Raw genomic sequence first — 19,273 nt, forward strand, 5'->3', positions numbered from 1 at the left:
TGGCTTTCTCTGGGGCTAAGTAGCATACAGGTACATAGCCTTTGACTCTTCAGATGCTCACAGCAGCATAGCAGCAGTACACAGACTGCAATTACAGCAAAGCCTTGGCTAGGCCTGTGTGTAAGCCAGTGGTATATGACATACTCACAGACCAGGAGCAGACTCAGTATCAGATGGAGGGATGTCTGTCTGTCTGTCTGTCTGTCTGTCTGTCTGTCTGTCTGTCTGTCTGTCTGTCTGTCTGTCTGTCTGTCTGTCTGTCTGTCTGTCTGTCTGTGTGAGTGAATATGGATGACACAGGAAGTGGGTTCACCTTCCGATCCAGAGCGCATGCAGCTCAGGACACACTGCTCACTGTGCTTTGTGGAAAAATACAAACTTTTTCTAACGCCTCCAGACAATGAAATATCTCGTAACCAACTAAACATACAGCCTTGTAGGGCTCAAAGCAACAATACAAAAACAAGATCCCACAAACAACAGGTGGGAAAAGGATACCTAAATATGATCCCCAATCAGAGACAACGATAGACAGTTGCCTCTGATTGGGAACCATACCAGGCCAACAAAGAAATAGAAAACATAGATTGCCCACCGTCGTCACACCCTGACCTACCAAATAGAGATTTAAAAGGCTCTCTAAGGTCAGGGCGTGACAGTCTGTCTGTTTGCCTGCCAAGCAGAAAAACAGGGCCAGAGTGAGGGAATGGAGAGATGTGACTCAGTCAGTCCAATGGGGATTTTGTTTTGGTCTTTATCAGCTGAGACAGACACTGCTGTGACACACACAGACACAATGTGCTGCTGCTGTGGAGGTATTGGCGTCTTCCCACAAGGTAGCAAGCAACAATTTGGGTCTACCTCATAAAAAGACCAGCGAGAAGCCCATATGGGACCATTTGTAGGCAAACAATGTGAACAATAAACTACAGTAGTCAAACAGGGTCTAGCCGCAGGAAAATAATCCTGAAGAACAATACTTAACACAAATAACCTATAAGAGACAATAGCATAAGGTAGCGTAGAGGTTAAAGAGGCACACCACTCTCCTAGTTGAAAATAGGCTGTATCAGTAAATTCCATTTATAATGTCTATTTTTTAGAATTGATGTTGTTATTCCAGTGAATGTGTGTATGTGTTGGTGTGTTACACCTTGATCTCTCTCCATGTCCTTGGTGTTCTCCGGACGAGCCCAGACCCGTCTCCCACGAGCTCCAGCTCTCAGCGGACCCCTCATCGGAACATTCCACAACCTCTACATACACCTCTCCTGTTACCTCACAATCCAAAGGTGTCACAACACCCCTTCTACAACACGCTACACAAAATACAAACACAGACATTCATACTAGCTCGAAAGACTTGTTCATAAGGTGGTAATCAACATAGCATACTTTCAAATCTTATCTGTCACACCTACAATATATAGGCCAAGTCAAATAAAGGATTTCACACAAATAGACATTAGACACGTTTCACACTAAAGCATGCTAAAATGTATGCCACTATTATGAATCATCTCTTCTCAAGGTGGAAAAAAAGAGACAAATAACACACAAAGAGCATCAATCCCCTCCTCCCTGTCAAGTTTCAACAGCGGTAAGAAAAGATCTCTGATTCTTGGAGCTACAGGCTACAACAAAGTGCTTGAGCTCTGCCCATTGCACAAGACTGAGTGACAGGCTAACCGGTGAGTGTGTGGTGGAACTCCACCCTGTACGCCACACAAAGCTGACAGAAGTTCCACTGTTGTAATCACAGAGCGAGAGAGGAAGGACAATGACACCCAGTTCAGATTTCTCCTATCTACATACCAAAACAATTTCTCCTCTCATCTATAAACACAGGCAGTCGCAATGGCAAAAACATGTACAGAACTCTCAATGCCCGACAATAAATCCTAAAATTACAGCCTTGAGTGGGGATACAGTGGAGAGATACAATGATTTTCCAGAGCGTGAAACGTCATTGTGACCTCAGTCAAACATTCCAGTGGTTAGGTGTGAGAGACAAGGCTAGGAATTCAGGGAGCACTCTGATACATTTCAGGGGAAGGGAAATACAAAGACAAGATAAGGATAGGCCTACTGCTTAGGATGGAATGGGAAGGTTCAACCAAGCAGAAGTGGCACAGCTCCACAGGTTTTTAGAGCATCTGCATGTGCCTCATAGAACTACCTCAGTCAATCTGTTTAGATAAAATATCAGTGGATATGTGTTCTGTTAGCTTTGACAACAGCATTCCCTGGCTCATTCAACTGCCCTGAGGGCATCAAACCAACCTGGCTGTGTGAGGAGAAAGCCAAGCGCTATTGTAACTAGATCAGACAGCTGAAAACCCAGCACTTTGTGCAGAATCCATTTTGCCTGGTTTAGGCCTAGCTAGCTGTTCTGCTCTGCAACGGGTTTCTTATCTGAACTCCCTCCGTCTCTGCCTCTATTCCTCCAGTAAAGCCCAATTATCCCCCACATAAAGCAGGTGCCCTGGGGAGAGTGCAGTTTGACTACAGCAGAAAACATGTGCCCCCAGGCCCTGTTGTTGGCTGCTGAACTGGGAAAAGAGAGATACTGCCAGTGCTATCTGCGGAAAAGACCGGGTGAACTGTGTTTAAGAGATTAGGCCAGCCACAAACCAAGGTCTGTTTCAAACCTGTAGTTTTCTTCAACGTAAAGCTCTTTGAAAAACACCATGAAATTATGATGTTTAGCATCTACATGATGACACCTTCATGACAAAGAACCTAACAGAACAAATTCAACATCATTATTTGAGTGATAGCACCCTGTACTGTATGCATTCGGAAAGTATTCTTCCTTGACTTTACCCATATTTTGTTACATTACAGCCTAATTCTAAAATGTATTAAATTGTTTTTTTTTGCCCCTCATCAATCTACACACAATACCCAGTAATGACAAAGCAAAAACAGGTTTGCATAAATTTAGCAAATGTATTAAAACTTTAAAACTGAATTATCACATTTACAGCCTCGAGTCTTCTTGGGTATGACGATACACACTTGGCACACCTGTATATGAGGAGTTTCTCCCATTCTTCTTTGCAGATCCTCTCATCCTCTGTCAGGTTGGATGGGAAGCGTCGTTACACAGCTATTTTCAGGTCTCTCCAAAGATGTTCGATCAGGTTCAAGTCCAGGCTTGGGCTGGGCCACTCAAGGACATTCAGAGACTTATCCCAAAGCCACTCTTGTGTTGTCTTGGCTGTGTGCTTAGGGTCATTGTCCTGTTGGAAGGTGAACCTTCGCCCCAGTCTGAGGTCCCGAGCGCTCCAGATTTTTTATCAAGGATCTCTCTGTCCTTTGCTCTGTTCATCTTTCCCTTGATCCTGACTAGTCTACCAGTCCCACCCTCTGAAAAACATCAACCACAGCATGATGCTGCCACCCCCATGCTTTACCGTAGGGATGGTGCCAGGTTTCCTCCAGATACTTGGCATTCAGGCCAAAGAGTTCAATCTTGGTTTCATCAGACCAGAGAATCTTATTTCTCATGGTTTGCGAGTCCTTTAGGTGCCTTTTTCCAAATTCCAAGAGGGCTGTCATGTGCTTTTTACTGTATAGTGGCTTCCGTCTGGCCACTCTACCATAAAGGCCTGATTGCTGCAGAGACGGTTGTCCTTCTGGAAGGTTCTCCCATCTCCACAAAGGAACTCTGGAGCTCTGTCAGAGTGACCATTGGGTTCTTGGTCAGCTCCCTGACACGCGATTACCCACGCGCGATTGCTCAGTTCGTCCAGGCGGAAAGCTCTCGGAAGAGTCTTGGTGGTTCCAAACTTCTTCCATTTCAGAATGATGGAGGCCACTGTGTTCTTGTAGACCTTAAATGCTGCAGACATTTTTTGGTACCCATCCCCAAATCTGTACTTCGACACAATCCAATCTCTGAGCTCTACGTAACAATGCCTTCGACCTCATGGCTTGGTTCAAATCAAATCAAATTTTATTTGTCACATACACATGGTTAGCAGATGTTAATGCGAGTGTAGTGAAATGCTTGTGCTTCTAGTTCCGACAATGCAGTGATAACCAACAAGTAATCTACCTAACAATTCCAAAACTACTGTCTTATACACAGTGTAAGGGGATAAAGAATATGTACATAAGGATATATGAATGAGTGATGGTACAGGGCAGCATACAGTAGATGGTATCGAGTACAGTATATACATATGATATGAGTATGTAGACAAAGTAAACAAAGTGGCATAGTTAAAGTGGCTAGTGATACATGTATTACATAAGGATGCAGTCGATGATATAGAGTACAGTATATACGTATGCATATGAGATGAATAATGTAGGGCAAGTAACATTATATAAGGTAGCCTTGTTTAAAGTGGCTAGTGATATATTTACATCATTTCCCATCAATTCCCATTATTAAAGTGGCTGGAGTTGGGTCAGTGTCAATGTCAGTGTGTTGGCAGCAGCCACTCAATGTTAGTGGTGGCTGTTTAACAGTCTGATGGCCTTGAGATAGAAGCTGTTTTTCAGTCTCTCGGTCCCAGCTTTGATGCACCTGTACTGACCTCGCCTTCTGGATGATAGCGGGGTGAACAGGCAGTGGCTCGGGTGGTTGATGTCCTTGATGATCTTTATGGCCTTCCTGTAACATCGGGTGGTGTATGTGTCCTGGAGGGCAGGTAGTTTGCCCCCGGTGATGCGTTGTGCAGACCTCACTACCCTCTGGAGAGCCTTACGGTTGAGGGCGGAGCAGTTGCCGTATCAGGCGGTGATACAGCCCGCCAGGATGCTCTCGGTTGTGCATCTGTAGAAGTTTGTGAGTGCTTTTGGTGACAAGCCGAATTTCTTCAGCCTCCTGAGGTTGAAGAGGCGCTGCTGCGCCTTCTTCACGACGCTGTCAGTGTGAGTGGACCAATTCAGTTTGTCTGTGATGTGTATGCCGAGGAACTTAAAACTTGCTTCCCTCTCCACTACTGTTCCATCGATGTGGATAGGGGGGGTGTTCCCTCTGCTGTTTCCTGAAGTCCACAATCATCTCCTTAGTTTTGTTGACGTTGAGTGTGAGGTTATTTTCCTGACACCACACTCCGAGGGCCCTCACCTCCTCCCTGTAGGCCGTCTCGTCGTTGTTGGTAATCAAGCCTACCACTGTTGTGTCGTCCGCAAACTTGATTTTTGCTCTGACAGGCACTGTCAACTGTGGGATCTTATATAGACAGGTGTGTGCCTTTCCAAATCGTGTCCAATCAATTCAATTGACTACAGGTAGATTACAATCAAGTTGTAGAAACATCTCAAGGATGAGCAATGGAAACAGGATGCACCTGAGCTCAATTTAGAGTCTCATAGCAAAGGGCCTGAATACTTATGTAAATGAGGTCATTCTGTTTTTTTTATTTTAATACATTTCTAAACATTTCTAAAAACCTGTTTTCGCTTTGTCATTATGGGGTATTTTGTGTAGATTGATGAGGGAAAAAAATAATTTAATCCATTTTAGAATAAGGCTGTAAATTAACACAATGTGGAAAAGTCAAGTGGTCTGAATACTTTCCGAATGCACTTTATTTGAGTCACTAAAATATATTTTACATGTCTGTGTGTACCAATAATCTGTTTATAACCTGGACCTGAAACCCTGTGACTCATGGTTGGTTGTGCAGACACGTTAGAGCTGACAGTTTCACCAGTGTGGAGTGATCCTCCTTGTATCAACCTTCCTGCTACACCTGGGCTGAGTCACAGCCTGGCGCTTAGTGTCCCAGTGGGTATTACTACGCTCGGTGACTGTGTGGCACCTATAATCTCTCTGAGGGAAGGGACTGACTGGGTGAGGGGTTTCACTGCCAGACCTCCCAGGGAATGACAGGGGGAATTCCACCCCAGCACCCAGGCAGGCAGGATGCTGTGAGTCAGTCAGAAATGAGTCAGGCCTAGGAGACAGGGGCGAGAAGCAAGGGCCTTCGAGTTACTCAGTTGAGCTCTCTGTAGGCCTGAGAGACCTTCTTCCTTTGACCCCCACAGACACCCCCATTTACTCACTAAGTCACTACTGCATGGTGGGAATCCACTTAATCTATTTATACCAGAGTTTCCCAAACTAGGGGTCGCCTGATTTGAAAATGGGGTCATGAGAGAAAATGTGCATTTGGTTCATAGAACCAGGGTTAAGTCAGTAACCTCTGGTAGCAGCTAGATGCAGATGTAATACAAATAATGGTTTCTGCTTTCTTCCTACAAATGTGGCTCTATCATTTTAATGGTTTAAGCTACAAAATATTAGGACAACACTGAAAGATAACTCTCAGGAACACATACATACTGTAGGTTGTAATATTAATAAAAATAAAATATAGTTAACATTGGCTGTTGATTACATAACTTGTTTTACATGGTGGGTCACAAATTGTTTTTTTTTATATCAAAATGGGGTCGCTGGCCAAAAATGTTTGGGAACCCCTGATTTGTAAACTAGCATCACACCTGGCTTCATTAACCCCTCCTTCTGTAATAGCAAGCCGATTGCTAGCTAGCACATTAAAAGGCTTCTCTCAAAATGGCATCCATAATTACCCAGGCCAACCTGGGAAATAAACATCTCTTAAACATGAAGGCTAAACCTGCCATCTACATAACCTCATCACCAATCAGTCATTGTTAATTAAAGACAACTAGGAAAAGTCTAAAAGACATATGGTAATACCAGTGGTGTTTGTTGATTTTGTAATTACATGTGTTCTAATGTGTGTGTGAAACCCCAGGGATAAACAAGGGGAGTATCCAAGGCCTCTCCAGGGGGTCGGCCCCAGTGCTGCTAAAGAGCATAAACCTCTCAGACGGAAATGCAGTATGGTCCTGTCAACCAAATACCAAACCCCTGTGTAATTACAGCACTACAAGCTGACAGAATGCCAACACTTTCAAACAATAGCAAGGAACGGATGGTACTGCCAAAGACTCCAGCAGCAGGCCACTGCACTCTTTTCTCTCCCCTCTACTCTCTCTATAAAACCTTAATCTTTCAACTTTCTCCTGAGTCAGCAGAGGCAGCCCAGAGCAGCGGAGCTCCATGTCTCTCCCTCCTGTCTGGCTGTTCCAAAGCCCTTTCTTCTAACAACGTCTTAAGTCCTCCAACTCTCCCCCTTTCAGAGAAGCGGGGCCTTTACAAACCAAACACGACAGCAGAAAATAACACTAAACTTTGTTCAGGAACTAGTATGAAAAAGACCAAGGAGAGTTTTGTGTGTAGAATTTTAACTTAACATTTCTATCTACCTAAAATACACAACACAATACACATTCTGAGACGCATAGCACAGCAAACAAAGTAAGTTGTGCTGATAACTAAGAAAAGGTAAGATACACAGAAAACATGTTAACTCAAGTTCCCCCCACTCGAGTCCTTTTCTTCCCTCAGTGTGCTGTCCTCCCTCTCTTTTTTCCACATCTCTACTCTTTCCCATTTGGGGCATTTAGTATGTCCTGACAAAAGTGTTCACACAGCAATGGGAACAGCAAACACAAACATTACACACTCACCAGATAGTTCATTTTCAGCCCTCTTGTGTGAGTCCGTCCGACAGACTCCAGACAGGAGTAACAGGGCAGCGATTTGGTCCTGGAAACAGCCCCTGTCTAGCCACCAGTTAACGTTCCCTGTTGTCTCTTTCCCAGGCAGAAGGACTTGGGAAGATCCTAACACATTCTCTGGCACTGTGATCTCAGAGTGCAAGAATGAGACTGTCCCATTTACATCTCTCTCTCTCTGTGTCTGTCCTTCGCTGCTTCTCCCGACTCCCTCTTGCTCTCTGTCTCTGGCCAGGGGAGGGAGGGAAGAATGCGCAGTAATCCGACACCCCCAAGTTCCCACTCCCGGGCTGTGATTGGTCGAAGGACCTCTTCTTATGTTAATGAATCTTGCCCTCTCTCTCCCCCTGGCTGTGTGGAATGTTTAGTGCCTGTGCTCAGACCTTGGAGGGACACAGACACTGAGTTTTTCAAAAAAATGAATTACCCCAGCAGAACACACATACCTCCCCCAGCCACCTCGGCTCACTCTTTTCCTCCTCACCAATCTCATCTCTATTTGTATTATCTACCCGCTGGCTATAGACTCAATTGGCATTTCCCTCCTCACTAAAACTATTCTTATTTCTCTTTCGTCTCATCAGTCTCCCATTGTTGCTCAGATACATGAACACATTATACACACATTATACACTCCATATTTGATTTAACCTTAACAAATTCTTATTTACAATGACAGTCTACCCTGGTCAAACCCAGACGACGCTGGGCCCATTGTGCACCACCCTATGGGACTCCCAATAACGGCCGGTTGTGATACCGTTCCATGTTAGTCAATCTAATAATGCATGTCTATACACTATTACGGACAGTGTGTTGTACTACAGCACACACATTCAAATCCAAGACAAGACAATCTATCCATCTGACAGGTGTGGCACATCACAAAGCTGATTAAACACCATGGTTATTACACAGGTGCACCTTGTGCTGGGGACAATAGCAGGCCACTCTAAAATGTGCAGTTTTGTCACACAACACAATGCCACAAATGTCTCAACTGTTGAGGGAGCATGCAATTGGCATGCTGACTGCAGGAATGTCCACCAGAGCTGTTGCCAGAGAATTGAATGTACATTTGTCTACCATAAGCCGCTTCCAACGTTGTTTTAGAGAATTTGGCAGTACGGCCAACCGGCCTCACAACCGCAGACCACATGTATGGTGTCGTGTGGCTGAGCGGTTTGCTGATGTTAACTTTGTGAACAGAGTGCCCCATGGTGGCTGTGAGGTTATGGTATGGGCAGGTATAAACCACGGACAATGAACACAGTTGCATTTTATCGATGGCAATTTGAATTCACAGAGATACCGTGACGAGATCCTGAGGCCCACTGTTATGCCATTTATCCACCTCCATCACCTCATGTTTCAGCATGATAATGCATGGTCCCATGTCACAAGGATCTGTACACAATTCCTGGAAGCTGAAAATGTTCCACAGGCCACAATCAACAGCATGATCAACTCTATGCGAATTATCTGTCGCGCTGCATGAGGAAAATGGTGGTCACACCAGATACTGACTGGTTTTCTGATCCATGCCCCTACTTTCTTTAAGGTATCTGTGAACAGATTCATATCTGTATTCCCATTCAAGTGAAATCCATAGGTTAAGGACTAATGAATTTATTTCAATTGACTGATTTCCTCATATGAACTGTAACTCAGTAAAATCTTTGTAATTGTTGCATATTGCATTTATATTTATATTTGTGTTCAGTATAATATCAACTGGGTAGAATATCTCAGTGTCGGTCATGCAGCCCCTTCCCAACAACCACACCACAAAATAAATTAGTAAAGCATTTTTTTATATCATACAAGGCGTGTCCTTTGAGAAATGAACTTGGTAAATCAGAGTATAACACAATAACTGTATAAGTGTTACGCCCTGATCTGTTTCACCTGTTTTGGTGATTGTCTCCACCCACCTCCATGTGTCTCCTGATTTCCCCATTAGTCCCTGGTGTATTTATCTGTGTTTCTTGTCTCTCTGTGCCAGTTCGTCTTGTTTTGCCAGGTCAACCAGCGTTTCTCCTAGCTCCTATTTTTCCCCGTCTCTGTTTTTTCCTAGCCCTCCTGGTTTTGACCCTTGCCTGTCCTGACGCCGAATCCTCCTGCCTGACCACTCTGCCTGTCCCGACCTCGAGTCTGTCTATCCCCTGGTACTGTTTGGACTCTGACCTGGTTTATGAACTCTCGCCTGTCCTGACCTCAAGTCTGTCTATCCCCTGGTACTGTTTGGACTCTGACCTGTTCACTGAAACCCTGCCTGTCCTGACCTCTAGTCTGTCTATCCCCTGGTACTGTTTGGACTTGGACCTGTTCACTGACCACTCTGCCTGTCCTGACCTCTAGTCTGTCTATACCCTGGTACTGTTTGGACTCTGACCTGTTCACTGAACCCCTGCCTGTCCTGACCTCTAGTCTGTCTATCCCCTGGTACTGTTTGGACTCTGACCTGGTTTATGAACTCTCGCCTTTCCTGACCTCTAGTCTGTCTATCCCCTGGTACTGTTTGGACTTGGACCTGTTCACTGACCACTCTGCCTGTCCTGACCTCTAGTCTGTCTATCCTCTGGTACTGTTTGGACTCTGACCTGGTTTATGAACTCTCGCCTGTCCTGACCTCGAGTCTGTCTATCCCCTGGTACTGTTTGGAGTCTGACCTGGTTTATGAACTCTCGCCTGTCCTGACCTCGAGCCTGTCTATCCCCTGGTACTGTTTGGACTTGGACCTGTTCACTGACCACTCTGCCTGTCCTGACCTCTAGTCTGTCTATCCCCTGGTACTGTTTGGACTCTGACCTGGTTTATGAACTCTCACCTGTCCTGACCTCTAGTCTGTCTATCCCCTGGTACTGTTTGGACTCTGACCTGGTTTATGAACTCTCACCTGTCCTGACCTCGAGTCTGTCTATCCCCTGGTACTGTTTGGACTTTGACCTGGGTTATGAACTCTCACCTGTCCTGACCTCGAGTCTGTCTATCCCCTGGTACTGTTTGGACTTTGACCTGGGTTATGAACTCTCACCTGTCCTGACCTCAAGTCTGTCTATCCCCTGGTACTGTTTGGACTTTGACCTGGGTTATGAACTCTCACCTGTCCTGACCTCGAGTCTGTCTATCCCCTGGTACTGTTTGGACTTTGACCTGGGTTATGAACTCTCACCTGTCCTGACCTCAAGTCTGTCTATCCCCTGGTACTGTTTGGACTTTGACCTGGGTTATGAACTCTCACCTGTCCTGACCTCGAGTCTGTCTATCCCCTGGTACTGTTTGGACTCTGACCTGGTTTATGAACTCTCGCCTGTCCTAACCTCGAGTCTGTCTATCCCCTGGTACTGTTTGGACTCTGACCTGGTTTATGAACTTTCGCCTGTCCTGACCTCGAGTCTGTCTATCCCCTGGTACTGTTTGGACTCTGACCTGGTTTATGAACTCTGTCCCCGACCTGCCTTTTGACTACCCCTTTTGGTGTAATAAATATCGTAGCTCAACCATCTGCCTCCTGTGTCTGCATTTGGGTCTCACCTTGTGCCCTTATAATAAGTGTATATAACATAAGTAGTTCCACAAGGGAAATCTCACAAGACTGTTAAGATGCCATTAAAGTACTCCGAAAAATCTGAAGGTTGTTGAAGAAAGCTTTAAGTCCGTATCTAAGGTAGAGTTCACGGCTCAGGGGAAACAAACAATGGTATGACATCCAACTGGGATGACATCCAACTCCTAGTCATCCATCTAAACCAGATTAAGCAGGTCAGGAGATCAAATGCAGGCCAACTTCTCAATCAATATTCCAGAACTAACTCAACACCAATGGCTTCCAATGGAACCATTCAGTCTACATGCAGATATGTCTAACACCCAAACATGACTCACCTCCATGTGGCATACTACAGTATACTGATTCAATCAATAGTGGCTAGACTTTGTTATGAGACAGAAAGGTGAGCAGGATATGGTATAGTTATATGAATGAGGTATGTGAAGGTGAGAGTGAGAAAGAGAGAGACTTCCTAACCTCCTGCCAAATGTATGACCATATTAGAGACACATATTTTCTTCAGATTACACGGACACACAAAGAATTCAAAAACAAATCCAATTTTGATAAACTCCCATATCTATTGGGTGAAATACCACAGTGTGCCATCACAGCAGCAAGATTTGTGACCTGTTGCCGCAAGAAAAGGGCAACCAGTGAAGAACAAATACCATTGTAAATACAACCCATATTTATGTTTATTTATTTTCCCTTTTGTACTTTAACTATTTGCACATCGTTACAACACTGTATATAGACACAATATGACATTTGAAATGTCTCTATTCCTTTGGAACTTTTGCTTTGGCAATGTAAACATATGTTTCCCATGACAACAAAGCCCTTTGAATTGAATTGAGAAAAAGATAGAGATTGTTATTATGGAGGTGGGGGCTGTGTGGTGTGAAAAAGGGTGGAGACACATGTTCCTTACAGAGTGAGGGCTATGGGTAGACAACTACATAGCCTACATAGACTACAGTCAAAGAGGTGTAATGCATGGAGGGCAACAGCACCTACTACAATCATAGACTATGGAGGGAAAAAAACACCACGCAAAGCACTAGAAATGTCAGCAGGCTGTGGGAGACAGAATAGAGGTGACAGTCTAGCAGGGCTCACACTGTCCCATGGGACGAACCACTGAGGTAGCAGGCACTACTGTCAAGCCTCAGAACTAATGTTGTCACGAAACCAGAATATTGACTTTGATACGGATACCAGGTTAAGCATCACGATATTCAATACCAAAATGATATTCAAAACCAAAACGATACTTGATACCGAAAGGATACCACAGCAAAAAAAGAAAGCATATCAGCTAGTCACAGAATACCACTGGTTTTTATTTATTTAAACATTGAACAATATGAAGAACTGGTAGAACTAAAATAACAAATAGAATATATTCTATTCTATATTCATTCAAATAAAAATTAAACAACATATTAAATAACAGAAGAACATCTTAAATGTTCCTTGTGAAAAACCATATATGAGACTAATTTGACAATAACATCTAAACTGTTTTAAAATGTAAATCGATACATATCAGGTTTAATTTGCTCATGTACAGTATGGCCATAATATTGGTTCAAATGACATTCATTAGACCAGGGGTTCTCAAACCTCTCCTCGGGAACCCCCAGTTGTTGCATGTATTTGAACTATTCCACAGCCAGCACACCTGATTCAAACTAATCATCGAGCCCTTTACTAGATTAACACAGGTTTTGAGCAACACAACTGAGTTTACTCAAAAAAAAGTCAAACAAAATTCCAAATAGGAACATACATACACACTAGCACAATCAACAACCACTAAAGACACCAACAATCACGGATAGAACAGAAATGTATGCCAGAGGGTTAAATAAGGAACATGATATGGGAATTGAAACCAGGTGTGTGTAATACAGACAAAACGAAACTGAAACATGGATCGGTGGTGACTAGAAAGCCGGTGACGTCGACCGCCGAACACCACCCGAACAAGGAGAAGGGCCGACTTCGGCGGAAGTCGTGACACTATGATTCATTATTCATTACAGGAAAATAACTACATGTATTAAATGAATAGATTAGTTACAAAACAACAAGCTAATTTCTGAAGCTTCTATATTGCAATAGTCTACACACCATGAAATGAAATCAAATTGTTATTGTCACATACTTCATACACAACATGTGTGGACTAACAGTGAAATGTTTACTTATGGGCCCTTCCCAACAATGCAAAATACTTTTTATTGTATTTTTTATAATAGAAAATAAAAATAGTAACAGAAATAAATACACAATGAGCAAAAAAGCATTTAGTCAGCCACCAATTGTGCAAGTTCTCCCACTTAAAAAGATGAGGCTGTAATTTTCATCATAGGTACACTTCAACTATGACAGATAAAATGAGAAAAACAAATCCAGAAAAATCACATTGTAGGATTTTTAATGAATTATTTGCAAATTATGGTGGAAAATAAGTATTTGGTCAATAACAAAAGTTTATCTCAATAGTTTGTTATATACCCTTTGTTGGCAAACGTTTTCTGTAAGTCTTCACAAGGTTTTCACACACTGTTGCTGGTATTTTGGCCCATTCCTCCATGCAGATCTCCTCTAGAGCAGTGATGTTTTGGGGCTGTTGCTGGGCAACACGGACTTTCAACTCCCTCCAAAGATTTTCTATGGGGCGGCAGGGTAGCCTAGTGGTTAGATGAGTAATGTAGGGTATGTAAACATTATATAAAGTGGCATTGTTTAAAGTGACTAGTGATACATTTATTACATCCAATTTTTAATTATTAAAGTGGCTAGAGATTTGAGTCAGTATGTTGGCAGCAGCCACTCAATGTTAGTGTTCGCTGTTTAACAGTCTGATGGCCTTGAGATAGAAGCTGTTTTTCAGTCTCTTGTTCCCAGCTTTGATGCACCTGTACTGACCTCGCCTTCTGGATGATAGCGGGGTGAACAGGCAATGGCTCAGGTGGTTGTTGTCCTTGATGATCTTTATTGCCTTCCTGTGACATTGGGTGGTGTAGGTGTTCTGGAGGGCAAGTAGTTTGCGCCCGGTGATGCGTTGTGCAGACCTCACTACCCTCTGGAGAGGCTTACGGTTGTGGGCGGAGCAGTCGCCGTACCAGGTGGTGATACAGCCCGACAGGATGCTCTCGATTGTGCATCTGTAAAGGTTAGTGAGTGTATTTGGTGACAAGCCTACTTCACCATGCTGTCTGTGTGGGTGGACCATTTCAGTTTGTCCATGATGCACCTCTGGGTTTAGAAACTGTGATACTACGATTCCAAGAGTGCATTTCAACTCCCAGGGTGTAATGCGCCACCCAGGTCTGCTGGCTGGCTAGTGGCTACTGCTAGCAAGCCCAGACAAATGCAAAGTAGTCTAAGTATATTACTGTCATAGCTAAGTTATGAGTTCATTTCACATTACTTTTGGGTTGTAATCATACTCCCGAGATGGCATAGCAGTTCAGACGTCTTTTGTCCTCGTCTTGTCGTGTCCTGTATATTTATATATTTACAACTTTTTTCACATACATTTTATTTTTATTTTCCATCAACTCTTCAAAACACTCTCCTGCAACCCGCCTCACCAATTTATATTTACCTCAAATCTGCAATCCTCCAAGAAGCTAGCCAGAAGCTAGCCAGAAACTCCAAGAAGCTAGCCAGAAACTAGCCAGAAGCTAGCCAGGAGCTAGCCAGAAGCTAATCAGAAGCTAGTTCAGAAGCTAGTTAGCTTCTTTACTGGCAAATCGTAAGTATTCAGCTAACCACGGTTTGTGGTCATCAGCTATCCTTTAGCTCGAAAATCTATCGCCAGTTTTGTTCGGCGCAGCGCAGCTCGGAACGGAACATACCGGACCAATTTTTCTCTCCATGTCCCTGGATTTCAACTGCTCTCTGCTATCCGTGTGTCTATCTGCTTTCGTCGATTCCGGAGCAAACATCAATTACTCCGGAGCTAGCCAGCTCCGTCAATCACTCCTGAGCTCCGTCAATCACTCCTGGGCTGCAGTCACCTACCCGGACCCGTTTTACTGCCTACGCGGAGCCCCACCGGGCCTTCACAACTGGACTGCCGACGTTATCTACCCGAAGGAGATCCGACTGGCTCCTCCGTCGCGACGTTACCTGAACGCCCATCTGCGGCCTGCTAACCGTTAGCTGTCTTACCGGCTGCTCTCAGAATAGACAATCGGACAATTTATTTATTTTTATTAATATTATGTTTATTCTTGGGCCTCTATAACTATATCTATTGTTTTTATTTTTTTGTTGTTGATGTGTGATTTGGACTAATCCCCTCTACCACACGGAACCACACTAATCTACTGACGGAACGCAAGAGGTGGCTAACAACAGACCTCCATCCTATGCTAGCTTGCTACCGATGTCCTGGCGAGCTGTCTAAATCGCCGTGACCCCCAAACCAACCTCTCCACTCACTGGACCTACCAGGTACCCCCCCAAAGCCTTGAATTCTAAATAAATCACAAACAGTGTCACCAGCAAAGCACCCCCACACCATCACACCTCCTCCTCCATGCTTCACAGTGGGAACCACACATGTGGAGATCATCCCTTCACCTACTCTGCGTCTCACAAAGACATGGCGGTTGGAACCAAACATCTCAAATTTGGACTCATCAGACCAAAGGACAGATTTCCACCGGTCTAATGTCCTTTGCTCGTGTTTCTTGGCCCAAGCAAGTCTCTTCTTCTTATTGGTGACCTTTAGTAGTGGTTTCTTTGCAGCAATTCAACCATGAAGGCCTGATTCACGCAGTCTCCTCTGAACAGTTGATGTTGAGATGTGTCTGTTACTTGAACTCTGTGAACCATTTATTTGGGCTGCAATTTGTGAGGCTGGTAACTCTAATGAACTGTTCCTCTCCAGCAGAAGTAACTCTGGGTCTTCCTTTCCTGTGGCAGTCCTCATCAGAGCCAGTTTCATCACAGCGCTTGATGGTTTTTGCGACTTCCCTTGAAGAAATGTTGAAAGTTCTTGAAATGTTCCGTAGACTGACCTTCATGTCTTAAAGTAATTATGGACTTTCTTTATCTTTCCTTATTTGAACTGTTCTTGCCATAATATGGACTTGGTCTTATACCAAATAGGGCTGTCTTCTGTATACCACCCCTACTTTGTCACAACACAACTGATTGGCTCAAACGCATTAAGAAGGAAAGAAAGAAGCCAAAGGTCCTGAGTCGTATCAATCACCATGGTGATTGAGTTGTTTCACTGAAGTAGACTCACGTCTGGTGCTCAATACACACATACGCAGCACAAATTCACACACACACGTGTGAAGTTCAGAGTTTTACATGGTCTCATGGGACTGTTGTCTCATGGGACCCGTACAACAGTCCCAGTCTCTCTCGTCAGACCCTCGGTGAGATCACAGCTATCAATTAAACAGAGAGCCAGTTCAGACACAGAGATTAGACCATCACATCAGAGTCAGACATTACTTCAATTAGACTCCCTCCCCTCCTCCCCTCTCACTACTTAGCTAATGAGCCACCCCCCACCCAGGCCCACTAATCAATACCCCAGGCCCAGGAGAGAAGCCCAGAGTAACAGGCTTAACTACCTGTCAAAATACCACATGGCACAAAGAAAGACATCCAATGATGGTACACACATAGACCTGTAAACCTGACCAGATAATATTGCGGTGGTGGCTAAATATCTCAGAAGAAGAAGATATAACAGTGGACTACAAGTCATTAACCGCAGGCACATACAGTTGCACCCGCAGCACATAATTCAGACACATCTCTCATCTAGACCTTGTGGGTCTGCATGGCTTGCATCTAGGGTCTGTTGGTTCTGTCATTGCTGTGCAGCAGAACACTGGGCCCATTGTGCTGGTGTTGTCCAGACCATAGCTGTCCAACTGCCCATGCATTCCTCACACCTACACACTGAGTGCCTCTCCTGGCCCAGCCTCACCCGCCACAGCCCTGGTCCCTGGCCCCTATGCCCCCCTGCTCCAGCCAGCACGCAGCCTTTGTCACTCACACATTGTACAAATGCCTGAAAACACTGGTTCCCCCTTCGCCATGCTCAGACAGAACAGACTTATCATTAAGGAGGACAAGAGATGTAGTTCACCAAATGTGAATAAGGAAATATGGAAATTCTGTTTCCTAGTGAATTGAGGTTATGTTTCTGTCTCTCTGTGAATTCACAGGGAGTACAGAGGTCCTACTGGGACTGTTGCTGGGCAGGACCACAGTCTTTCCAGCTCTCCCTCCACCATCTCCCCAAAACCAGCTCACAATGGTGAATCACGTGGATCACTAATTACCTAATTAACCCCTTAAAAATGACTTATTCAGTAATGTGTGTGATGTTTAGCATTAAATGAACCCATTCTACAGTGAGATTTGATGTATTTTAGTATAAGCCTATGACAATGCGGATTTTAGTATTCCATAATTCAAATAGATATTTAATCATTATTAGGGTTTGACTAAACCTCGAGCTGTCATTTGTACTGATTAACCCTACTACTGTAAGCCTCTGACTAGTAAGCCGTTATAATTGAAAGGCATTTCTTTTGATTCCAAAGAGTTGTATCATCCACACACTCGTATCCAAACTATGCATAATAACAAAGGGTGTCCTGTGGGGAATGGGACCGTGCTGCAAAACTGTGACATCATTCATAGTGGCTGAGAGTGAAACAATGCACATCCTTGTGTTTGACATCCACCCCCCCCTGGTCAACAGGAATATTCCTGCAGCTTCGAAGGGCAAAAAGTAAAAGACTGATTCTTTTGTTGTGACTGTGTCAGTCCTGCTGTGCAGTCTGTAACATAAGGCTTTTCAAAGGCTTAAGATGGAAGAGTGGGGAAATCCTCCAAAAACACAGTGATACACTCATCCACAGCGAAACACAACCAAGCTTGCTCGCACACGTTGGATGGACAGTGACACACACACACACAGGACAAAGTCTGTCCTCTTACAGGATACAGCGTCAAAGATTCTGAAAGTGTGATCTGACATTTTGGATCTTCGCTCCAGACTGGCAGTTTGAGGGAGGAGACTCTGCTATCTGGGATGCACAGGAAAAAAACAAGCTATAGCCTACCATGATAAATTAACAATATTCACTGTAAGTGTTTACAAATCCCCGTCCCCCGAGTAATAGGATTGATCTGAACAGCTTCAACATTCATTTCCATAGATAATTGCATTTGTTTATTCTCTGATTTTATATTTCATTTGTTTTCTTATCAGGAAAGCTTGTTAATACTCTGAGATGATTAAAAACCACAAAGTGAGTATTTCTTTCATCAAAGCTCGCTCCACAAAGCTGCCTGTTCCTCAGTATAAGCGCTCTGAAGCACAGGGGTAATTTCCCTCTCTCTGTTTTGCTGCAATAAAAAGATTAGCATTAATGCGTCAGGAAGCAAATAGCATTATCTCTGCGTGTAGAGAATGGGAGGCTGATTGTATTTCCAGGCTAAACGAGAGAAGATGATCCCTGGAGGAAGTCATTGTTTAGGGAAAAACGTCTTCCTCACTGAGATGCGTTCTGTATGCAGAGGAGAGGAGGTCCAATAGGACCTCAGACTCTCCCAAAATGCGCTTTTCCACTGCCAAGTTAATTAGATTCTCCTGATCTGCTTTTTCATTTTAATCTCTATTATAGTTGGGTGTCGTTGTGCTGCCATTAGTTCGGCAGCACTTGCACTGAAGAGTAATCAGCTAAACTCTTGTGAAATCTGCTGCCTGGCTCAAACACAAATACTGAGTTCAGTTTAATATCCACCAGAAGAGACAGGACAAATACTACAATAAATATTATGGTTAAACTCAAATATACTAATTGATTAAAAAAAGTATAATCTTTGTAAATTATATCATAAATAGGACTGGTGGAGTTATGTCACACATGCAGTTAACAAAAATATCTACATTAGTACATTAGAGTGTCTAGTTTGAGAAACAAATGCCTCACAATTCCTCAACAGGCAGCTTCATTAAATAGTACCCGCGAAACACCCGTCTCAAAGTCAACAGTGAAGAGGCGACTCTGGGATGCTGGCCTTCTAAGCAGAGTTGCAAAGAAAAAGCCATATCTCAGACTGGCCAATAAAAAAAGATTAAAA

General features: G+C 43.8%; 1 protein-coding gene across 3 annotated transcripts in view; it reads right to left on the minus strand.

Annotated features, from left to right (window-relative positions):
- LOC118396663 (breast cancer anti-estrogen resistance protein 1-like) overlaps positions 1 to 19,273 on the minus strand; it is a 166,187-nt gene that overhangs the window by 40,852 nt on the left and 106,062 nt on the right. The window contains exon 1 of one of the 3 annotated variants that reach the window (XM_035790985.2): positions 7,525 to 7,809. The exons of 1 other annotated variant lie outside the window; for it this stretch is intronic. In XM_035790985.2, the coding sequence (XP_035646878.1) occupies positions 7,525 to 7,536 (12 nt within the window). In that variant the 5' untranslated portion in view covers positions 7,537 to 7,809. Of the gene's footprint in view, positions 1 to 7,524; positions 7,810 to 19,273 lie in introns of those variants that run through there. One more of the 3 variants, XM_035790987.2, reaches the window with a different exon arrangement.

The sequence above is a fragment of the Oncorhynchus keta genome, chromosome 17, assembly GCF_023373465.1.
Source record: "Oncorhynchus keta strain PuntledgeMale-10-30-2019 chromosome 17, Oket_V2, whole genome shotgun sequence".
Lineage (NCBI taxonomy): Eukaryota > Metazoa > Chordata > Actinopteri > Salmoniformes > Salmonidae > Oncorhynchus > Oncorhynchus keta.